General features: G+C 44.3%; 1 protein-coding gene across 2 annotated transcripts in view; it reads left to right on the top strand.

Moving 5' to 3' along the window:
- The first annotated feature begins 2,264 nt into the window (after window positions 1-2,264).
- PLCG1 (phospholipase C gamma 1) overlaps window positions 2,265-23,942 on the top strand; it is a 595,860-nt gene continuing 574,182 nt past the window's right edge. For both annotated transcript variants that reach the window (XM_078652159.1, XM_078652158.1), the window contains exon 1: window positions 2,265-3,378. In XM_078652159.1, the coding sequence (XP_078508285.1) occupies window positions 3,168-3,378 (211 nt within the window). In that variant the 5' untranslated portion in view covers window positions 2,265-3,167. The remainder of the gene's footprint in view (window positions 3,379-23,942) is intronic.

Genomic DNA, 23,942 nt, shown 5'->3' on the forward strand with positions numbered 1-23,942 from the left:
GCTCCACTCTGAAGCTCCACTCTGAAGCTCCACTCTGAAGCTCCACTCTGAAGCTCCACTCTGCACTCTGAAGCTCCACTCTGAAGCTCCACTCTGCACTCTGAAGCTCCACTCTGAAGCTCCACTCTGCACTCTGAAGCTCCACTCTGAAGCTCCACTCTGCACTCTGAAGCTCCACTCTGAAGCTCCACTCTGCACTCTGAAGCTCCACTCTGAAGCTCCACTCTGCACTCTGAAGCTCCACTCTGAAGCTCCACTCTGCACTCTGAAGCTCCACTCTGAAGCTCCACTCTGAAGCTCCACTCTGAAGCTCCACTCTGAAGCTCCACTCTGCACTCTGAAGCTCCACTCTGCACTCTGAAGCTCCACTCTGCACTCTGAAGCTCCACTCTGAAGCTCCACTCTGAATCTGCACTCTGCAGCTCCACTCTGAAGCTCCACTCTGCAGCTCCACTCTGCAGCTCCACTCTGCAGCTCCACTCTGAAGCTCCACTCTGAAGCTCCACTCTGAAGCTCCACTCTGAAGCTCCACTCTGAAGCTCCACTCTGAAGCTCCACTCTGAAGCTCCACTCTGAAGCTCCACTCTGCACTCTGAAGCTCCACTCTGAAGCTCCACTCTGCACTCTGAAGCTCCACTCTGAAGCTCCACTCTGCACTCTGAAGCTCCACTCTGAAGCTCCACTCTGCACTCTGAAGCTCCACTCTGAAGCTCCACTCTGAAGCTCCACTCTGAAGCTCCACTCTGAAGCTCCACTCTGAAGCTCCACTCTGAAGCTCCACTCTGAAGCTCCACTCTGCACTCTGAAGCTCCACTCTGAATCTGCACTCTGAAGCTCCACTCTGCACTCTGAAGCTCCACTCTGAAGCTCCACTCTGAAGCTCCACTCTGAAGCTCCACTCTGAAGCTCCACTCTGAAGCTCCACTCTGAAGCTCCACTCTGCACTCTGAAGCTCCACTGAAGCTACACACCGCGCAGGGCAGCTCTGGATGCTGATGCGAGAGGCCAGCTGGGAGGCGCGCTGCTCGTCTTCCTGCTCGTGCTGACTCGGAGAGAAAACTTGTTTTCATTGGGAGAGCGGCCTTCAAAGACCCGGTCACTGCGCCTCTCCGAGTGTTTAGCTTGGGATAAAATGGGCGCAGTGTTGTGGTGATGACAGTAGAGCAAGGGAGGTGCCGGCAATGCCGGAACAGACTCGGGGGCGTTCCCGGCGTCGCGTGACGTTGGCAAAAGGCAAAGAATGTCAGGAACGCCCCCGTGTCTGGTCCGGCATTGACGGACAGGCCCCTCGTCCAATGGCAAGGCTCCGTTTACGGAGCCAGCCAATCAATGACGAGGGCCGACCCAAAGCACCCTACAGTTCTCAACAGGATTTCGCCTGCGCGAAAAGCTGCGCAGAGCGCAGCTTTCGCTAGGCAAAACCTAAAAAAATATCTGCACGGGATGAGCTACTGGTGCACGGCACTGGGAAACTTGAGAACTCTCTTCGGCCGTTTCACAGTGTGAAACGGCCGAGTTCCCCTGATAGATCTGGTAACATTTATCACATTATTGTGGGGGTATCTTGTGTACACTCTGCCCGGCCCGGAGAGTTACACCTGTTTAAATAATAAAAAAAAATAAGAGACTCTCTCAGCTGTTGTGGTAACAGAGGTTGTTTGCATGTAGGAGACAGCCTTGCCACCTTGCCTGAGAAAAACACACCAGCTTTGTATTCACATTTTAAGATTCAATCACTGTATAAACATATTTACATAGCACTTTATAGGAAAAACGTCTGAATTTGTTTTTAACATGCCCTTTCTGGCTTTGTTTACTTTACTAGTCAGGTGTCATTAGGGGAGTTCTAGGATATGTTTTAAAGCGCGTTCTTCATATATTTACTGCTTAAAGTTGTTACTGATAAGGAGAGAAAAATACCAGCTTTAAGTGAGTTTCCTAATTTCATTTACCAGCCGGGGATTTTAAAATATTAGTCGCGCCCCCAAAAAAATACGGCCAGGTGGAGGTCAAATGTCTTCCGGTTGCCGTCATTCATTCCCTGTCACTGTCGTGTCCACCCATTCCTACAGGTGGCCGCGAGTCCGCTTCTTCTCGTAATGATTATAAACCTCCTCCCAAAAACAGCTCGCGCCCCCCGCGAAACACGTGAGAATGAGAGAAGAAGGGAATTGTCAGACAGGGACTACTGGGGAAAGAAGGTGCTGCCCCTTTAAGAGGCCGAACCGCCCTCCCTCTTTTCGACTCTGCTTTTGTGTAGCGAAGGGGTGGGGAGACGTGCTGCTGGAGCTGCTGTACTACTGCTGGGGAGGGAGGGGAGAGACGAGGCGCCTCTGCTACGGAGGCGGCCTGACGGGGATGCGGAGGCCGCAAGGAGAAGGGGAAAAGACGCAGGTTCCGCAGGGCTGGCCGCGCGGACAGCAGTACTAGGGGTCGCGTGCATCCAATGACGCCGTTGGAGGAGAAACCTGTCTGCATGGGGGCTGGAGGAGAGAACACCTCACGCATTTTGCGGTATCTGCTGTGAAACCTTGAGAGGGTCCGAGGGCGCCTCTCCAGCGGGAGAGATCCCCGCGCGCGCCTCCTCACGGCGCGAGACAGTGGAGCGTGAGATCTGCGTGACCGGCGTAGGAAGGGGGCTCGCGCTACCGGCGACTTGTCGTCACTAGACGCTACCTGAGGCTGAGCTAGGGGGGAGAATGTGGCACTGACTCAGACTGCAGCAGAGTCTCTCCCGAGCCTCACTTCCTTGAGCGCACCGGTCTCCTCTTGCTGCTCTTTATCTGCTTTCAGGTCGATGCTGGAGTGGGCAGAAAACGGGGAATCAACAGCTGCCCCCTCCCGCCCCCCTATTGGGTTGCAACAAAGGGGGAGGGGATTTGGCCATGTTTGAGAAACTAGCCAGTTAGGATGCAGCAGAAAACCCAAACGTCTGTTTTCCCTGCTGTGGATTTGGTTTCAGGGCCTCTGGAAAATGGTGCATGATTTCAGGGCTGTGGAATAAGAAAGAACTGGACTGCTCGCCTGGCTGCTGCTGCAACACAGAAACATTTGTATTTAATACCTCACAGGGGTGAAGGTGGAGCGCGCCCTCGGATTGCAGGCTGTATTTCCAAGTTGGAAAGTTTGTATCCCCCTCCGGCAGACCCTTCAGCTCTGCGGGCACCATGGCTTCAGGCCCCCTTTGCAATGGATTCCTCTCCAATGGGCAGTCAGAGGCCGAGGTGGCCCACCTCTGCAGGAGCCTGGAGCTGGGCACGGTCATGGCCCTGTTCTACACCAAGAAGTCACAGAGGCCCGAGAAGAAGACCTTCCAGGTCAAGCTGGAGACCCGGCAGGTCACCTGGAGCCGAGGCTCGGACAAGCTGGAAGGAGCAAGTAAGGTTTATTTATTTATTTTCGAGGCTAGTTTTACTTTTTTTTCTGAGCCACAGCGTGTATGTGTACTTGTTTCAACGCTATAAGACACTGCTGGCATTTGGAAAACCATTACCCCCGGGAGCCCATACATTGGGGGGTCAAGGTGTGGCAGAGGAAATGGGGTGGAGTCCGAGGGGAGAAGCTTGACAAGCAGTCAGGCCTCAGCTTATATATTTAGTTAAAACTGCTGCAAATAAATTGCCAATAAGGACCTAGGTAACTGCATTTCTATTATAATTATTCACAAAGAGGTTGCATTTTAAAATATCCTAGAGAGTTTAGACACCTGCTGTTGAGTTCTTTGTGTGCCCGACAATTCTGAGGGAATTCTAATATTGGGAAGAGAACGCTAGTGGTTAACGCATTTCTTGGGGAGTAGAGTGTTTTGTCCAGTCACAGTTTTGACTCCTTCAGTAGCATGGATGGTTTATGGCACCAGGACAAATTCTGCATTTTTGTCTGGGTATCCGGCCCAGAAATGTTGCCGGCTCCCCCTACCTTCCAGTACTGATATAAGTAGATAAAGAGGTTTGGAGGCTGCCAGCATCATCATAAGAGGTGCAAGGGGCTTCAGGTATCTGCATAAAAAGTGCATGGATGTAGGAGGCGGGGCTAGCCGTCTGTCCATAGTGGGCGCTTGGGGCAGGCGGTACAGAGATGCGATGGGTGTGCTTAAGAGTTTCAGATGTCAAATGTTGACTCTAAAGATGCAGAGCTATGTTGGAGTCTGCTTAGGTACAACATTGTAAAGCGGTGCATATGCGTAGAGGTATCTGCATGAAATCCAGAGGTATAATCTTGTCCGCATTAAAATCATTGTTTCTGAAAAAATATATGCGGAGGCATAAACATGATTACATGGGATAATTGAAATTTCAGCGGCATGAACGTCTTGTATTTAAATCTTTTATTTATTTGCAGTTTTGCTTAGCAGGGCCCACATCTATCGACGTCAGAGCTTTATGTATTGGATTTTACACTAAATGTACACACACATAGAGCTAAAAACACGTTGCTGTTTGTTACGAGTTTCAGTCGTTCCGTTAATACTTTCCGAGCACCAAGGCAGCACAATGTCTCTATGCACCCTGTTAGGATGTAATTAATGTTCGGATAGGAGTCCTTTCATTCCACTCTTGAACGCAGTGTACGAAAGGGCACTCCCCAGGTCCGGAGAAATGTTATTCCAGATTTTAAGAGCGTTTGGCACGGAATGTCTGTCTAGAGGGCAGAGATCTCAAATCTTCCCTTACGAGACCGACAGGACCGGACTGGGGAACTAAAAGCGGCTTTGCAAAAATGCTCAAACTAGCCCGCTCCCTTCCACACTCTTTACATCCATGCTCTCTCCCTCCACTTTGATCGCTTTCTCTCTTCCTTTCCCCGCTTTCTCTTCCCCCGAATCCTCCCCCATGCCTGCTGCAACTAACCTTGGGGGAGCTGTTGAAGGCGACAGAAGCACCAGGAGCGGCCATGGGTTTCAAAACTGGCCTCCAATGACTGCAAACCACCGGGAAGAGGCTCGGTGGAATAAAAGGCCCGTCCGGCCCTGGAGATGCAGTGATTTCATATGGATGAATCTGATTGGGATGGTTGTAAGTGTGAGGTACCCATGTCACCCCAGACTGAGGTAACTGGCCCATATCCCAGAGGCGCAATGCCCTCGTGCAGCCCAGTAGACTAGATATAAGTATACGCCCTAGAGATCTCTAGATGTCCCTTTCTTCCAAGTTGTTTGTGCGCTGGTACTTGCCTTTGTTTCCCCACCACTGGGAGGACTACATGTACCAGAATGCAAAGGAGAAAGGGCACGGGTAAGTGCTCTCAGCTGGCGAGGGGCATAGTGAGTTCTCAGCAGTATGGGCTGCTCATTGGTGTTCAACTAGGAATGATGTGTATTTAGGTGATCATTTGCAAATCATGCAGCTTGTTATTGGGGTCTTTCTTCTCAGTTGAGACATAATGGACCGAATCTTGCATATTTTTCATGTGCTCCAAAAGGGCAAATTGGCATGTTCGGCAGGGCAAGCACTATCCTACATTCAGCCAAATGTATATGTAATGGCATCTATCCTATGTGTTTTTCTTAAGTTGCATCAGTCTCTGCGTACGTTTATACCATATTGCATGCTTGCGCCTCCATTCAGCGAACACCGAGCTGTGGCCAGTATATACATATTGACAGAGCGCATCAATCACACTGAGATATTAAATGTATGATACAGGGTTCAAGGTGTGTTAGGATGGTGACAGTGCAGATCCCCAAAAATAGAATACGAATGCGCTGCAACAGACTTTCTTGATGCTTGGAAGGAGAATATGAAATTAACTACTTTGATCTGTAACTTGCGAAAAGCTGCGGTGCCCATGTGCCCAGGTCTGCCCTGCACAGATATCTTCAATAAAATAAATGTCGGTTGTTGTCTCTCCATTTTATATAGCCCCCTCCCACTCGTGTGATTTTTTTTTTTTCGGCTCCTTTTCATGGGTTCCCCAGTGCTGTCCACTTTTGTTTTGAGACTGGCCTTAAAGTGGGCATCTCTTTCAGTTATCCCCACTTTGTGGTGATACTTTGTTGGCAACGAAATGAGCGATTGCAAGTTGTAAATGTTCAATTGTAATTTTTTTCCAACAGATTTTTTTCCCCATGAAATAATTGTCTTGATTACAAAGCATGCTTATGGTGCCCTGGAAGTGGTACTATGTCTAAGATACTAGCTGGCTCAAAGTCAACTGAGACCGGATCCATCGGGATGTTGTCCATTCACAAATCCCTGTGACCTGGACATTTAAGCCTAAGTGTGTTTGTTGTGGTGAACAGAACTCCAACTCTAAGAATGCATTGGGTGTTTAAATACATCCCAGTGGGTGACTGCGGTGGCGCGCCTGACCAAGCGCTGCTCCTTATGCCCACTGTGTCTATTGTAAACACACACCAGGGCTACAGGCTTCCACATGTTCATGATGCCTCATACGTGTATTGGGACTCATCAGTGTTCATGCACTCTTCTGAACACCAGGCACATATCTTTGATGTACATTAAGCTGTAAAGGAAATACAGTCTTCAGACGCAAAAGAAGGAGAATCGGCTTAATTTCAATAAATTCCAGCAAATACATGTGCCAGACATGGTCAGGAGTTCAAGGCAAGGGGTTGAGGACCAGCGGAGCTGTGCCATCTTCAGTGAAGAAATATTCATGTGGTAAGGATGGCGAGGTGTTTAGACGTTATTTATTTATAAAGTTTTATATATTGCGCTAGCTAGACCCGTGGGTATCAGAGCGCTTTACAAAGGAAAAGAAAAAGTTGCACTACATCACAGGACATGAGGATGTATAAATAACACGTGTGTGAGTGCAGCTAGGAGCCTAATATTCGGCCAAGAGGGCAAATGAAAATCTAGAGGAGAAAGGGCGTAGCTACCCTTGGTGAAGTGTCACCGGGGCCCAGATCCCCCAATGGGCCCATCAAACTGCTAATCGCTGTATTTTACCTCTGACAGCTGCCAAAGGGACAATTTTCCTTGCCTGCACTAGGGCCCATGGCCCCCTTGCTAACAAGTCATGACCCTGTGGAGTTGGTTTCAAAATGTACATATTGGCACACGGTCATGCTCTTGGGGTCTCCAATGTTTCTGTAATTCGTTGCTGTTTCTTTAATTACATCACACCAATATCTCCAGTGGACATTAAGCTACGGAAGGGGGTATAGTAACATACCCATAATATAAATATAACTCCCAGGTTATGCATGTTTTTTTTTATAACCGCCCTCCCGCCTTCCACTGAGATGTCAGGCCGTGATTAAGGGCAACACATTCTGTATACTTGTTCGCAAATATTCATGTCCTTTCCAAGTAGATTAACAAACATCGCAAAATTCACATATGACATAGTGTGCCTTGGAGTTTTGGCAGATAAGAGATGAGCTACGTGAGAGAACTTGATTTGTCTAGAATTGTACATTTGATAAAGCAGAGACGACAGGATTAACACGTCTGCCCCCTGCTTTGGCAGTGATTGTTTACAAACCAGGTTTGTGTACCCTCCACCTTCTAATTCCAGGCATCCATTACCACCAGACAATGACAGTCAGTCAGATATCGAGATGCACTGTAATTAGGATAGATCAGTGACCTTTGAACTGTGCTACCATGTGTTATTGCTTTCCTTTTTTGATGTTAAGCCCGGCTGTAAAGTCATTTTTTAAAATTTTATCATAATTATGCAGTCATTTCCGTATTGCATTTTAACTAGGATGTTTTTATCATTGCAGTCCACAGCGCCTTTATTAGGGCTGGCTTGAGAGTGCATCTCTCTAGTGACTGGTAACAGTTATGTACACACTATACATAGCGTGGCATTTTGCTCTTGACCAGAAGTAGGTCATCACTATTGGTTGATTGGTGTATCTTCCCGGTTCCTATGGGGTGCTTGCGTTGAAATACACAAAGGACTATTTTACACAAGAAGGCGATAAACCATCCTACATTAATTTCTTTATCTCAAACTTGCATTGAATACATATAGGTACAGATACAATCCCTTTTTGTATTTTTTTTTCGGTAATAGGCTTCTTAATGTTTTTAATAGGACTATAGTGTGTGCCCTACCAAAATTCACTATTACTACCATCATTACTAACATCACCACAAGTACACCATCACAGTTGACATTACTAGCCCCAGAGCATTCGTGCATGCCCTTGTTTATGCTCTTTACCACATGAAAGCTAGTACTGCAAATTTACTCTGGGATAGATGAACTTAGTATAGTGAAACAAAACACCATAATAACAAGACTGCTTTTTCTGTCTGAATTAAATCTTTATATTTATACTTTTTTTCAGAAAAAACAAAGTTTTTCGTTTTTTATCACATCAACACATAGAATACAAAAAACAATTCAATTTGTTGCATATCACATATATATTACAAAAATTACAAATGTACAATCATCATCTCCAATCACACCTTCCACACACACATTCACCCAGACTCACTAGAGCCACTCATACTCGAACAGAATCAAGCCAGAAGGAAAGTTGAAAACGCGACTGCTGAATCAACCGAACACAGATCTACTCGGACGCAATAAGAATATAAACATCAGTGCATCTCACACAAGAATATATTAATTTTAATCAACACATCCCATCCAAGGCAGTACACAAGATTCTCAGAATAACTCTCCTCTCACCTCGTTTTACTACAAGGCAGAGATATGTGGTCCTGACGAGAGCACCCCCTACTAAGGGTGTTCGAAACGCGTAGACCAGCCTTTGTGCGACCTTAGGAAATTTGAAGTATCAAATGTGTAAAAAAGTGAAATTTACTCCAAGGTTGCCTTTGATTTGAAGTTACTGATTTTGTCATAATGGTTGTAAAAAATGTATAGTGTGTAAATAAACAGTATGAGTGGCTCTAGTGAGTCTGGGTGAATGTGTGTGTGGAAGGTGTGATTGGAGATGATGATTGTACATTTGTAATTTTTGTAATATATATATGTGATATGCAACAAATTGAATTGTTTTTTGTATTCTATGTGTTGATGTGATAAAAAACGAAAAATTTGGTTTTTCTGAAAAAAAGTATAAATATAAAGATTTAATTCAGACAGAAAAAGCAGTCTTGTTATTATGGTGTTTTGTTTCACTATACTAAGTTCATCTATCCCAGAGTAAATTTGCAGTACTGGTATTTTTGTTTTGCTATTCAGCTAAGTGAGGTTTGACCTTACTGCATTGAGCCCAAACCCTCTTTTTGGTTTCACTTTACCACATGAAAGGCAGACCCACTGGCTTTGCTAGTGTTTTGTCTTCTCATGGGCCTATAGCTGAGATGTCCTATTTTTCAGTCCTCTGGTGCTGTAATTTGTATCGTATCTCCGCGGTAATGAGAGCAGTTCAGTTGTCATTTCTATGTGTTTGAGGAGACATTGCAGCATTTTCCAGAGGCTTGGTTGTTGTGAGGTAGGGTGACCAACATTAAAATTCCTGGTACCAGAATATTGTGCGTTTAATGTTGTCCTGCAGAAATATTGTATCCAAAATATTGAATAACGGAACTTCATCAAGGAAAGTACAAGCAAACTGCACATCAATCCACATGTGACTATTTATATCTTCAAGGTACGTATAAGTGGAGTTAATAGCAGAGTAAATCTATACTTCCCTATGTATACTGACCATTAATTCACATATTGCGTTTTATAGCCAAGCGAATGAAAACACCATTGGTGAATTGGGAGGTGTATTTAAAAATTCTGCGTCTCTTGCTACAAACCATCCCGTAATCCTAGCACTCCAGGAGGCTCCAGGTTCTCTGTTTCGTTGTTCCCATTAGGTGCATGTTTCATGTTCCCGAATCATGAGCAGCAGATTACTGGGCCACTTGTGCCATGTGTGCATGAATCATATTTGGTGGCCAGCCAGGCCATGTCCCCGGCCAACCAGCGGAATCTGTGCAGGGGAGCAGGATTGCTACACTTGGCCTTGTACTGCCGAATTTCATTCCTCAGGTCTTAAAAGAAGTGTAACGAGAATGGTTTAATTCAGCGACAAAACAACATGTTCAAATACAGTACCCTCATTTTATGTTGGTATTTCATTATATACAGTTTAATAAAGCCACATACACACACAAAAATACATTTACACAGATGCTGTATATTAATAATTGTTTTGCAATTTGAATCGATGAAAGTAATTTATTTAAAAACCTTATGTGATCGCTCCAGAAAGAGCTAAAAGTCATAATTTCTTGCCCCAGTGAATTGCAATATTAATATTACTGCATTTTAACATCGTCTGTACTGCGTAGCCGCGCAGATGGTGTATGATGTCAGATCTCTCCACTCTCTTATTACCTCGAGCACCTCCAAATGATTTAATATGATCGTCAATTTTGAAATATTTTCATGTGGACGTAACAATTTAATATTGATCTGTTTTGTTTGTAAGACACAGACACACACACAGATTACCCCCCCCCCCCGATAAGGTAGCATTTTGGACCTCTACAAGAGGAGTAGAACAAAAACAAAGCACCCTTCTATAATGTTTAGTGACTGGTTTTTAGCAAGACTGCGATAAATGTCACAGGAAGATGCAGCTTCACTTGTGACTTTAACTGGGCCTGAAATTTATCATTGAATTTACAGAAGACTCCCCCGTCTGTATGAATGGAGGGGCTGGGGTGTTTATATGCCAATATATCAATTTTGTTCAGATCCTCTAATTTCAGTCTCTCAGCATAAGATAATTTGCGAAACGTCGGCGCAGGCATTAACAATTAGGTATGCAGACCAGAAGGATTTATTTTCCCTGATTTTAGTTGAGCACCACACACTGCTGTAACAAAGCACTGTACAATGCACACAAAGGATACAATGAAAAATTGTAGCACAAAATTGGCGTTCTACTTGCATTACATACACCATGTCATTTTGAAATGTCACCTCTGACTTTACCTGTTTGTGGTGCTTCAGATGATAAAATCATAGATAGAAAAATCATGGAAGCACAAATGTATATGATCTGTGTACAGGTGAAGAGGGGCACCCAGCACTACTATTGAATCTCTTCCAAGGACCCACATAACGATTGAATGATACAGGCTTCCGGGTTGGTCCCTTGGAAGTCCAGAGTCATGGGCACAGGGTTTCAACACTGAGTCTCAATTAAATTACATGAGTGCCTTTCCATTTTGTGTTCGCATACTCAGTTGGACTTTTGCATGTATTGATGTTCTATCATGAAAACAGACCATTACTTTTTAAGACCGTTATTTTAAACTCGGCTACAACAAAGATTCTTAATGATGATTGCAAAGACTGATTTGTTAAATCCTGCATTGACTTATTTAATGCCAACCCTACAGATGCAGTACCCACAACATCCGGAGAAAGCATTCCACATATTCCAAACCAGTTTGGAAACTACTGACCTGTTCCATGGGTCAACGGATCAGCTTGACCTGCCTGTTTTTAAAAAAGACAAATTGACACTACCTGATTAAACACGCATTGAAAATGCAGTAGGTCTCGCCTTTTTTTAAGTTAAAGCCATTTGCTTTGCTAATGGTATTGTATAGCATAGCACATGGCTTTAACTTAATGAAAGGCGAGACCTATTGCATTGTTAATGCTTTTTAAATTGTCTGTTTCCTCTACTTTCACTTGCCAGAGCTGCTCAGTGGAGCAGGACCATCTCCACCCGGCCCACCCAGACTCAGAGAAGCAACAGCATCCTTTTACGGAAGGCACTGCTCTCACACATTCAGTGGGATGGGCATTGTGGGCCTTCAGCACGGCCAGGCACCAAACGGTGAAAGCTCCACAGTAATTAAACATCAGTCACGTGGCAGGTGATTGGCCACATTCCAGGCCCGGTGCTCCTATCAGTAGCACTGTCTGTAAGTGAGGGGCCTGGTGATTGGCTAGATGCTCTTTGTGAGGAAGGTATTTCACAGTCTAGCAGAGGGTTCAGGGTGGAGGTTTCAGCTTCCAGCTTGGAGCTATTAAGACACTTCTTCCCAAGTAGCTAAAACCGAATATGCTTGATGGGACTCTAAACCACCATACAAGACCACCACACATGTCTGCTTTTGTCATTGAGTCCTGTGACACTCTAAGGCAAGACCTCCTGCACTATGTTGTAGAGTCACAGCTCAGCCACTGACTCTCTGAGTCTAGACTGGAACTTGGGGTAGGGATCCGCTCCTTCATCCTTATTGCACACTCACATAATAAATGAGAGCTGAAACGCATGTGCTAGCACTGCAGGAGCGACATACTCATTGGAGTGGAAGCTTCCTTTTTACAACGGAGACCTCCAGGGCGCTACTCCCGGAGAGGGGGGGGGGGGAGTAGCGTCAGACTAAAGGGAACAACCGCACCGCCCATCAAATACCGCATCTCCACCGCTCTAAGCATGAGGTCTTCCACAGACAGACCGTAGTAGTACTCCGGTACACAATTTCGCCGACAAAATCTATATAAAAGATAGTCGCAACCCAAACAAAGCAAAGCCACCTACCTTTAGTTTGAGAGAGAACAACGGCAGCTGGAGGTGGCCCGCCCCGCCCTGCACATGGTGAGTGGATTCGCAGCTCGCTCCCACGGTTTTCTAAAGCACTCCGTATACAGTGTACACCTTCCGAGTGCTGGAGATGTAATGTCGACACTGGGGGCCCTGTCCCCGGTGCTTACGCCAAGCTTCTCTACGTAGGAGCCTGCCAAGACGGCCCGGTGCTTACGCCAAGCTTCTCTACGTAGGAGCCTGCCAAGACGGCACTCCCTCCTCTCTCCCTGGAGCTCTCGATCGTAAAAGTTGTGAACACGGGAGGAGGTGTAGTGGTGGAAAATGCCAAGACCCCATAATCAACAAGCACGGTTTTCGTGCGTCGCAAAAGGTTTCTTGTCTTTATGGGGCCATGTGTTTTAAACACATGGCCCCATAAAGATAAGAAAGCTTTCACGACACACAGGGAAGTCAGACGAGCCGGTCCAAGTGGGCCGTCTGTAAAAGAGAAACGTAGACGTCATCAAAAGCTTTCGCAATGGCTGGCCACCGTTTAGCATAAACGGTGACGCTGGCCAATGGGAAAGGGGGGCGGGGCTTAAAGCCAGTTACTGAAAGCCTCTAAAAATCATTAAATCTCGCCAGCAAGACTGCGTATGTGCGCAGCCCACACCAGCCGAGACCTAAACACAAAAAGTAGGAGCATGAATATCAGTTGTGCTAAATTGGTTAATATATTTGCTGCTGCAATCAGTGTGTAGCCCACTGGGCGGATGACAGGTTACAATCCCAGCAGAAGGCTCTATAGATGGTTGATTGGTAAACCTTATTTTTAAGAGTATCTTCTTAATTATTGACTGAAGATGCAAGGGTTCTGCATGTTGGCAGAAAAATTCAGTGGTTAGGAGGAACTGGTAAAAAGTAAGGGGTGGGGAGAGTGCCCCCACAAGGGCACTTTGACACACTTATTTTTTGTTGTAACCACGTGGTGGAGGGCAGTGCCCCCGAACAGCTTTGTACTCTTTTTATGGTAACAGTGAGGGGATTGTATGGCATATCATGGCAATTCAGCTCCCTATCTTGATAGAGGATTTTACTATGCCCGTGTACCATGGTTGCATAGACCTAGTAAATAGACTACTGTAGGAGGTGGTGATGGAGAACACTAAATTACTCCCTGCAGGATCTTGAAAGAGTGAGGTTGAAAGTCACAGCTAGGCTACAATAACAAGCATTGGTAAAGCCAATAGGTTTTGCCTACGAACGAGCACCAGCGTGGCAATGTCCCCATTTTTTTTTAAACATTATTTTTATATGCGAATAGCATAGTCAACAACACTGCTTGCACACAATGTCTAGATAAGTTGCAAGAATCAAGATGCCAATGTATCTTAGCAATGTTGTACAGCAGTGTACAGTGGAGTACAGTAGAGTGGCTTGGAGTGCGTAGAGTAGAGTGGCTTAGAGTGGAATGGCATGGAGTAGCATAGAGTGGTGTACAGTGCAGTGGCATAGAGTGGATTGGCATAGAGCGGAGTGTAGTCGAGTGGGGTACAGAGGAGTGGTGTAGAGTGCCACTGTGTTGAGTGGAGTATAATGGCACTGTGTTGAGTGCAGTGGTATACAGTGGCGGAGAGTGCAGTGGGATAGACTGGTGCAGAGTAGAGTGGTGTATAGTTCACTGGAATAACGTGCAGTGGAGTAGAGTGATGTAGAGTGGCATAGAGTGCAGTGGTGCGGAGAAGAGCAGAGTGGCATAGAGTGCAGTGGCATAGAGTAGAGTGGTGCAGAGTGGCATAGAGTAGAGGCTAGGGGGTGGGAGGTGAAAAGAAGCAACATTGAATGGGATCTGGGCGATGGACTGAAAACACAAACACTCATGGAGTGCTTGAAAACAAAGAAAACATTTGATCCAAAAATGGGCGCAATGGATGGACACAATAACTTGGTCCATGTTCCAGAAGAGGGCCAAATTTCAAAATGAGGACATGACACCCACATTTACAAAAGGGGAAATAAACTGTAATTTAAGGTTGTGTAATTCTCTATTTTATGCAAAACTTTTAGGTCAGAATACTTAATTTGTAAGTAGGGCTCCCGGTTTTATGGTATTTTTTTTGTGTGCCATTTCTGTCTGTATTTATCCATATTTTATTTTGGGTTTTGTGGAAAAATTAAGCTGAAATGAGTATATTTCCCTGTTTATTAAACCGATAAATATGCACTCATGCTTGAATGTCTGCCAGGTGTCAGTGCTGTGAACACCCGCAGTAGATAAATCAGTGTACTTATATGAAAATATGCACATTTCCGTATCAACCTTGTGCATATCTACTGCTATTAAAGCATCTTTACTAAAATTCCTTTAGTTTTTAACCCGCTTATCTATCACTCCACACAGCTATTGGCCTGGCAGTCATTGCAGACAGTATTTAGCATTAGTCAAAAAGCACCCAATTTCCATTTTTGTCCACATTTAAAAATAGATACAGACACGAAAATTAATGTTTTCTGTCTGTATTTATCTGTAAAAATCACTAAAAATGGAAACAGGGAGCCTTCTTTGGAAGTCACTTTGATTGCTCTCATGCTGGCAAATACTTTTAGAATGCAGATCCACCACCTGCTTTTGGACCTGAATGAAATATTTAGCAAGTCTTTAGTCCTTGGACCCGAGAAGGTTTAACAGAATAAAATGCTTAGCAAGCCTTTTGGTCCCAGGCTGCAAGCTAGTTTAAACGAGGCAGTTCATTGCTAGAAAGTATTTAATCACAAACTAAAATTCCAGTTATGCTCATCACTAGTCCCATATAGATGGAATATTTAAGCTGTGAAAATAAATTCTGGTCATTTTCTTTAATTGGGGATTCTTATTTCTTCTCGTTGCAAAATTTCTATGTTGCTGCTCCAAAATCCTTAAATTGGATACTTACTTTTCTATCAGAATGTCTCTATCTATGGCGATACCGCAGATTGTGGTCAAACATTTACCTTTTAATTGATGACTATCTATCAAACCATGATTTGTTCTCATTTCATGTTATAAATTGAAATCCATTGCCACACTTTATTCATTTATCATTTTTCACTTGGTAACAATATCTGGGTAAATGTTTCACCTTTAATAGTACACGTTTAAGATTCAAATATAGCAATATGCAGTTAAATGGATGATCAGTCAACTTTTTGTGAGGGGCTTTCTACTACTCAAAATACCCGTTGCCTTGTTTTTAGTAACTTTTGATCCGTTTGAACTAAAATCAATTTTTTTAATAATGTGCTGATTATGAAGCTGACGATGGATTGTGTCATATGCAGCAAATCCATAATCATGCGAAAAACGATGTGGCCGCAGAATATTATAATTTCAGTGACACTGCCTGTGAGGTTGGATCACTGATTTTAAGCTTTGGCAATGTATGTGTGCACCAGAAAGTAAATTCATATTCCTTTTCTGGGCAACCTTCCTGACCTCGCACCAGCCTCCAGATATGGCTAGAATGTTGTCTTTATAAACAAACTAATATGTTGAAAGCCCAGTTCTTGGGATATTATGCGAAGCTGAAGGATGCTCCTTTTGGTGTCCCTTAAAGAAATGATAGGGTAAGGTACCCAATGCAAAATATTCCTGTGGTAACCCTACCTAAGGGAGTCAATGGAAGCACTCGATGCGCAGAACATCTTCAAACAAAATGTATCCTCATAGCTCAGTGCAAAGTTGTTGGTTAAAACGGCCAATATACTGTCTGGGATCAATGATAAACAAGATCTTTCTCGAAAAGCCCATGCCAATCTATGTGAGACTCTGTACCAAGATCTGGAGAAAGCATTATATCTATCCAGCCCCATGAAATTGGCCTTTAAAAAAGATCTCTTGAGGCTGAGATGTCTTAATACCCCTAAAAGGCCACAAGTCTGTTCGTTTAACTGGTTCAGTGGAACATAACTGCTGTTTAATCAACTATAAGAAGGAAAGTCTGACCCACTGGATATGCTTGCGTCCAACCTTAAACAGTTTAAAGTGCAATTGGCTGAAAGCGGCGTTCTGCAACCTCGGCGTAACTCAATGTAATATGGTTATCGCCGCATGTCTGAATAGCAGCTATCAGTCATATGTGTGACATTTCTGAGAAGTACTAACTACTGAACTCGCCCCCGGAAAGCCATTGAAATGGGGAATTCTTAGATCCTCCATTACTTTTTTGAAGTTTTCCCATTTATGACCAGCATGTGAGTGCACAAGGAGCCTGTCTGTGGTGGCATACCAACTCCAATCTGGCCTGTCTTCAATTGTTTGCGCTCTACCTCAAAAATCTGACTACTAGAGCACACTCAAAATGGACTTCCCGCATGACATCGCATTAGTATGTTACCGTATTAAATGATACATTTGCACTCCAGCCACTACAGAGATGTCCACCAGATCTTACTGCACTTGGCACTTTTCCAATTCCAATTTGCTTGGGTCTGTCTTAGATTACCGGCCGTCATCACAGAACAATCAGAACAATCAGATTATTAGAGCACAGCCAAAATGGACTTCCCCAATCGCGTTGCATTTGCACTTTACTTTAATCAATCCTTAAGTTTGCACTCCTGTCACTGGTTTCCTCGCAGAGATGCCTGCAAGTCCTTACTACACTAGGCACTTTTCCAATCTGTTCGGGTCTGTTTTATCAGACTGTTGGGAGCACAGCCAAACCTGACTCCGCCCCCCTCGTTGCATTTGCACTTTACTTTAATCGAACCTTCAGTTTTCACTTCGGCTGCTGGCCTCACTGCGGAATGCCTGCCAGCTCTCACTGCACTATGGCTTTTACCAATACCAATCTGCTCTTTGTCCATGTTCCTTCCATGGAACTCCTCAGTATATAGGACGCTTTCTGACTAACTTCGTTTGACTCTAACATAGCACACAGTCCTCTCATTCCCGGGCGAGAAGTATATTTTAACCACCTTGTTGTATTCCACTGCATCTTGCACGTTATCGGTTCCAATTGAGTATACTATGTGTCGGAAGGATTTCTGTGCAGCTAAATGTATGACGTGAATAGTTCATATTATGTCTTCTCGACACTTTTATTGCTTTAAGAAAGTGTTTGTTTTATATTGTGATGGTTTTAAATAACTGGAAACAATAGAAATGTATAAATCTTTCTTGGAAGGGGAGACCACCACATCCTTTTTTAGTTCTGATATTTGAGACCGCTTGACATGTCTTGCCAGACTATTGTTTTTCCAAAAAATCATACATAATATAAATACATAAAGGGATTTTCGGGCATTCGAGCTTCATCCTTTGGCCTCATATGTCACACACATTGTGCTTCTACCCACCACACTGCATGGAGCAATAGATCCCTCCACTTCACCCTTTGGCTTCCTTTATGTTGAACGGCTGCATGAAGCCTGCACACATTTTTCACATCTGCCTAAAAATAGTTTCCTTGCCAAGCTGGTTCAGAGTGGGCATTGTTTTTTTTTGTTCTTTAACTTCTTTTTTGTAATGTAATTATATATTAACTTCCATTTATTTTGCTGCACTACGTTATCTATGAATGTGTTTTAAATGTAACATTTTTGTTGCAGGCTTACGGCGGTCACATGTAGGTGATGGCATGTTTTCTTTTTTTGTGGCATATGCTTATAATATATTCATTAAAAAATTAACCATCGCACCCCTCCTTGCCAAGGCCAGTCTCTTGGCTTTGCCAATACTTGTCTTACTTTGGTGCGCTCCTATTTTTAGACTTTGCCTTATGCAAGGGGCCATACATTGCAGGTGAATCGACACTGAATAGTGTCAGCAAAAATGATTGACAACCTTAAGGCGAGATCTTTTAGATTTCTCAGTGCTTGTTAACGTAGTTGCACGACCACAATTCCACCCCTAATGCACATTTCTTGATGTCTGATGCATTCACAGCTGATCTCACCAATTACATCACGAAAGACATTAACACCAGGGTTATCTGAAAGATAATCACGTAAATCCCCCAAACCTGCCTAATTATCAGGTTTCTAACATTGGCCCAAGAGACACAGGGCATGCCAGATTTTCACCATATTTGCACAGGGGCGTAGCTACCATTGGTGCAGGGGGGCACTGGCACTTGGCCCATTGAACCCCGACAATGTTGTTTTTTACTACCCCAATGAACGTAATAAGGGGCTGTTTATGTCGCGCCTGGGCAGCGCAGGCTGTTTCATATGTTGTTACTCAGTAGGCTTTAATTACAGCCTCCAAGCACTATTTTCTCAAATAGCTTTGTCCTGCCCGCTGTTAGAGGAAGGACAAACTCTCTCCTAACGCTTAAAAAAAATAAATCTTTATAGCACGGGTGCCAAACGCATTTGCAATGCAATAGGTCTCCCATTTTCAAGAGTTTAAGCTATTGGCATTGTAAATGACACTGGGCCAGATGTACGACCCTTTTTTGGACTCGCAAACGGGAGATCGACCCGTTTGCGACTGCAAAAAAGAGTCATGGCATGTATAAACAGTATTTTGGGAGTCACTGATTATCAAAATAGCTTTTGTGACTCTTGCTATTAGGAAGGGGCTTCCCTTCCTAAAAGCAAGACTCCATGCCATTTACTATTGTTTTTCAAACGCATTTGCGGCAGCAAAACACTTGCAGTTTACCACTTACTTCAAGTAGGTGGTAAACCGCTCTCTAACGGGAAGGGGTCCCCTCCCCCTTTTTGAATGGGTGCGTCATTTTTTTTTTTTAAGAGCAGGCAGTGGTCCTAGGGACTACTGCCTGCCCTTAACAAATGAAACTGAAAAGTTTCATTTTTATTTTTTTAAATGCATCCCGTTTTTAGGTCTCGCCTGTCGATGCGCATCGAGCAAGCGAGACTATAGGGGCTCATCTACTCTTTATCTAACTTGCAAGGAATCGTGGCGATTCCTTGCAGTGCCCGTGACTTTTAAGCTCAATGCGCATGTGCATTGAGCTTAAAAGCGCGTGCACAGCCGCCCGCATTCCTCCGACACCTTTGAAGTGAAGCTTAGCTTCACTTCAAAGGCCCGGCTTCTTCACACCCACATGCCGCTCTGCCCCGCTCCGCCCCCTCCCCTGAGTCATCCTGCCTGCCCCTTCCCGCCGTGTCGCATTTCTCCTCCCCCCTCCCCCCTCCCCTCTCTTCCCTCCGTCTTGTTTTCTTTGATGCTGGTATTTCCATATCTGGCAGCTTCCTGCCCTCACCCCACGCACGCTGTTTATTTATTTATATTTAATATGCAGGAGATCTCAGTTTATTTAATTTATAATTAATGATGCCGCCCACGCTGAGGCTCGAACCCTGTTCTCCTTCTCCAAAGTCGGCATCGTTATATGTTGAGCCACCTCTTCGCACCGTTTGTTTGTGCTGACTTTCTTGCTCTGCCGCTGCTGGCAGCGGCATTGCGCTTGGAGGGAACATGTAATTGACCCGTCTCGCTTCTTTTCATTTGAATTTTTTTTACATTGTCTCCTTCCTTCCGCCCCTCGCAGTTTGTTTTCCTTGCACCGTCCCTTCTTACAGTCCCTTTAACCATTTTGGTGTTGCTCAGCCCCAACTAGCATGTTATTGTCAAGCCTCCAAATATGCAGCACAAACACGACGTACAAAGAGATTAACGTGTTGCCTGGAGCACATTTCGGGAATAACATTAAATGAAAGCCCAAACCCGCTTTACCGCAACTTGCTTTCACTTGTTGTCTTTGTTTCCAGTGCTATTTTAGAGCTTTGTGCAAACTACACTCTCGTTATTTTGCTGGTAATAACTTTGAGGGAATAGCGTATTTTTGTTTTTTAAATAGCATGCACGAAAACAGTATAATTTCAATTTGCACCACTTATTTCCCATGTTTGTGTCAATGTAAAAATCGACCCTGCACACCCAGCACCAGGGCCGTGTGCCTCAATGATGCAGTACACGCACCAGTAACTGAAATATGACGAAAGATTGAAAGGAGTAGCTACAAGCTGTGCTCTAGTTCTGCTCTCCAAAAAATCAGCAAAGAAACAAGCAATTAAGAACATTTCATTGAAGAAACCATTGAGCAGGAAACAGAAGGAAATCCTACAGAAAGAATCCTAGAGAAAGAAGCTTGAGGTATGTAAACACTTTTATTATGCAAAGGACGTCAATTTCAGGATGCTCAGATGCTCTCATTGGAGTGAAGCGATGGCTTACGTTGAATGAAGAAGCAGCTCTGAGCACTTCAAGAACAGCTGTAGTTTACCACAAGGCACAGAGGCTCTGGCAAGCTTGCATAATGTGGCGGTAGTCCACATCTCGTCATCTAGTGCCCCTCCCTCTGACCACATTATAACACGTTTGTGCCGAGTTGGCTCTATGGTTTATGCAGGAATGAAAAGAAACAAGTAAAATGCATCAGAGATGAGAAAATAAAAAACAGCGAATCTTTCGTACTAAAAAGATGTATGTGAAATAGTTACGAATCTGTTAAAATATGAGCGACAATCCTCAAGTCATCCACAACTTACACTGGTGCTGTTCACTGAAGGGTTCACACTCTGCTTATTCAATTGTTGGCCTCTTGCTGAGATGGTGAATAAAAAGCTATTTAGTGTTCATTTGTATTAGAGCATGAATTACAAGATCAGCGAGTAGTAGTGAGACCACCCAACAATTCTCCATCAGTTGGCAAGTAAGGGGCCATTCTAAAATGGCAACACCCAGATCCTGGACTGCCTAACTCTCGGCCCACCCATAGTATAGTCTGGTAAAGATGATGCTCACGAGTGCCTGTGCAGCAACAAAAAATATCAAAAATGCATAATCTCGCCGGCGCTGAACTATGGATCGATAATTATTTGTCAAATACATTTTTAAAACATAAATGTTCCTCTAAGGCACATGGCAGATGCTATCTGTAGCCTTGAAAGTCCATAGGCCCTGAGAAGTGAAAGGTGATTGGTGAGGGCAAGTTGTGCTAAGACATACTCCTAAGCTTGTGTGCTCACCCTCACCCTCAAACCTTCACCCTCAACCCCTCACTCACCCTCACTCTCCCTCACCCTCACTCAGCCTCAACTACTCTCACTCACCCTCAACCCCTCACCCTAACTCACCCTCACCCTCACTCACCCTCAACACCTCACTCACCCTCAACACCTCACTCACCCTCACCCTCACTCACCCTCACCCTCACTCACCCTCAACACCTCACCCTCAACCTCAACCCCTCACCCTCACTCACCCTCAACCCCTCACCCTCACTCACCCTCACTCACCCTCACTCACCCTCACTCTCACTCACCCTCAACCCCTCACCCTCACTCACCCTCAACCCCTCACCCTCACTCACCCTCACCCTCACCCTCACTCATCCTCAACCCCTCACCCTCACACAGTGCAATAGGTCTCAGACCATTTCAGTTAGAGCTTTAAGAAATGTTTATGGCTTTTTTTATTTGTAATTCTTTAGCATTGGCTACAGGAAACAAAAATGCTAAACATTTACAAAAAAAACCCATAAACAATTCTAAAAGCACTAACTCGAATGGTGCGAGACCTATTGCATTTCAAATGCTTGTTCTTTAAGGTAAACTGGCTGCATTTAAAAAAGAAAAACTGCTTTATTTGAAAAGCAGTCCTAGAAATGGTAGTCTGCTGACCCCAGCAGGCCACTTTCCCTGGGAGTGCTAGCCATTCCTAATGAGGTCGCAAATTGCGTTTGCCTCATGAATATTAATTAGGTGTGCAATTTGCGACCCCATTGGGAATCACTAACAGTGTCTGAGACACTGTTGTACATTCACTTTAGCAAGTCGCAATTCAACGCAATTTGCAACTTGCAAAACTGAATGGTCGTACATCTGGCACAAAGTCTTTTATTTATCTGTTTTAAAAACCACACGTAAATAAGAGCCATTGTCATTTACAATGCCAATAGCTCAAACTCTCGTAAGTGTGAGACCTTTTGCATTGCAAATGCCTTTTTCCTTGCTTACAGCAGTGCCCAAGTATCCCTGCTGCGCTACTGTATTCACATAAGATAAACATATATACAATCTCATTTCAGGTTGCTTCTGGCGGGGCCCAATTTCAACGACAGGGGCGTGGACTGTAATAAAATATCTACTTGTCCATGGGGCAGGTTGCTTCATAAATCTAGTTAGACATCAGCAAACGTTTTTTTTTTTTTAAAGTTCAGAAAAAGTGGCGCCCAACTTGTTACGGTAAGGTAATGTTCTAGAGTTATTTTAGTAGGTGCTTCTTGGTCAGAGGAAAAACCTTAACCTCTGTGAAGGAAGAAGGACAAAGGACCTCCTTCTTTTTGAGTTTATGCAATTTGTCCAGAGCACACAATATATATGAGTAGACTGGTTTGTCTAAGAGTAACGATAGTAGGGATAGACCCGACACAGCGTGTAGCTTTTAAAGGGGTTTTTATTCAACCACAGTATTCCCCACTTGGGAATCACTGTAAATACAATTCAAGCCGACACGTGTTTCATCACAACATATGGCTGTGACTCTTCAGGGCTGACGAAATTAGACAAACAGCGGGTTCGAGGGACCGGTGATAGTTCCAACCCGATCCTGATCGGGTGGTTTTTACGAAAAAAGGGGGCGGCAACAGAAGATTTGCCGGTGCCCTGGTCTTAAATTGTTTCGGAACTTGTCAAGTTGTACAAGTTCAAAGAGGTAGAGGCAGTGTAGCGCCTTCCTCGTGGAGTCGAATGAGTCTCATTGTACAACTTGACAAGTTCCGAAACAATTTAAGATGTTGTGATGAAACACGTGTCGGCTTGAATTGTGTGCTCTGGACAAATTGCATGCTTCATAAATCTACTTGTCCTATAACAAAATCCACTTGTCCCTTTGGAGCCATGTAGTGTGGAGACAAAGTATGGCAGCAATTTAAATATATAAGAGCTCTGATATAGCATCTCTGATTATGCCAAGGCCTGTACCATAGTAGTGCTTGAATACTTGCAACCCCCTTATGTTGCCACATTTCCCCTGATCCACATTTTGGGGCAGAAGGTAGTGGTAAGCAATAGTTCCAGGGTTAGCATGCCCTTTTGAGTCTGTGTGAACCTACTAACTTGCATGTTTTAAGGGTTTTCAACAACTATTCTCTAATCTTTTCCCATACTGAGAAATGTTGGAAATTTACTCCTTCCTGACAATGGTAGACATAAACCTTCTTCCAGAGATGGGGGAAAAAAGTGGTTGGAGGGAAAGTGAACTTGCATACACTCGGATTTTTGCATGAGCACACCTATACATGCATATTTGCTCATGCTAAAATGCAGTTCACAAATATTTTCTAGGAGTACTATTTCTCGTCCAACTTCTGTAAATTCTCGGGAATTCACGAAAGCCGTATAGCAGCACTTAATGCAAGGACATGTATAATGGGTGCACTTTTGAGACTTTCTTTAATAATTGGGATCCTAATTTGGTGTGGCGTTTACTGTGACCTTTTGTGTTTATTAAAATTCGGTCTCTCTCTATGCATCTGCTGGCTTCACT

This window comes from Lissotriton helveticus, chromosome 7 (genome assembly GCF_964261635.1).
Source record: "Lissotriton helveticus chromosome 7, aLisHel1.1, whole genome shotgun sequence".
NCBI lineage: Eukaryota > Metazoa > Chordata > Amphibia > Caudata > Salamandridae > Lissotriton > Lissotriton helveticus.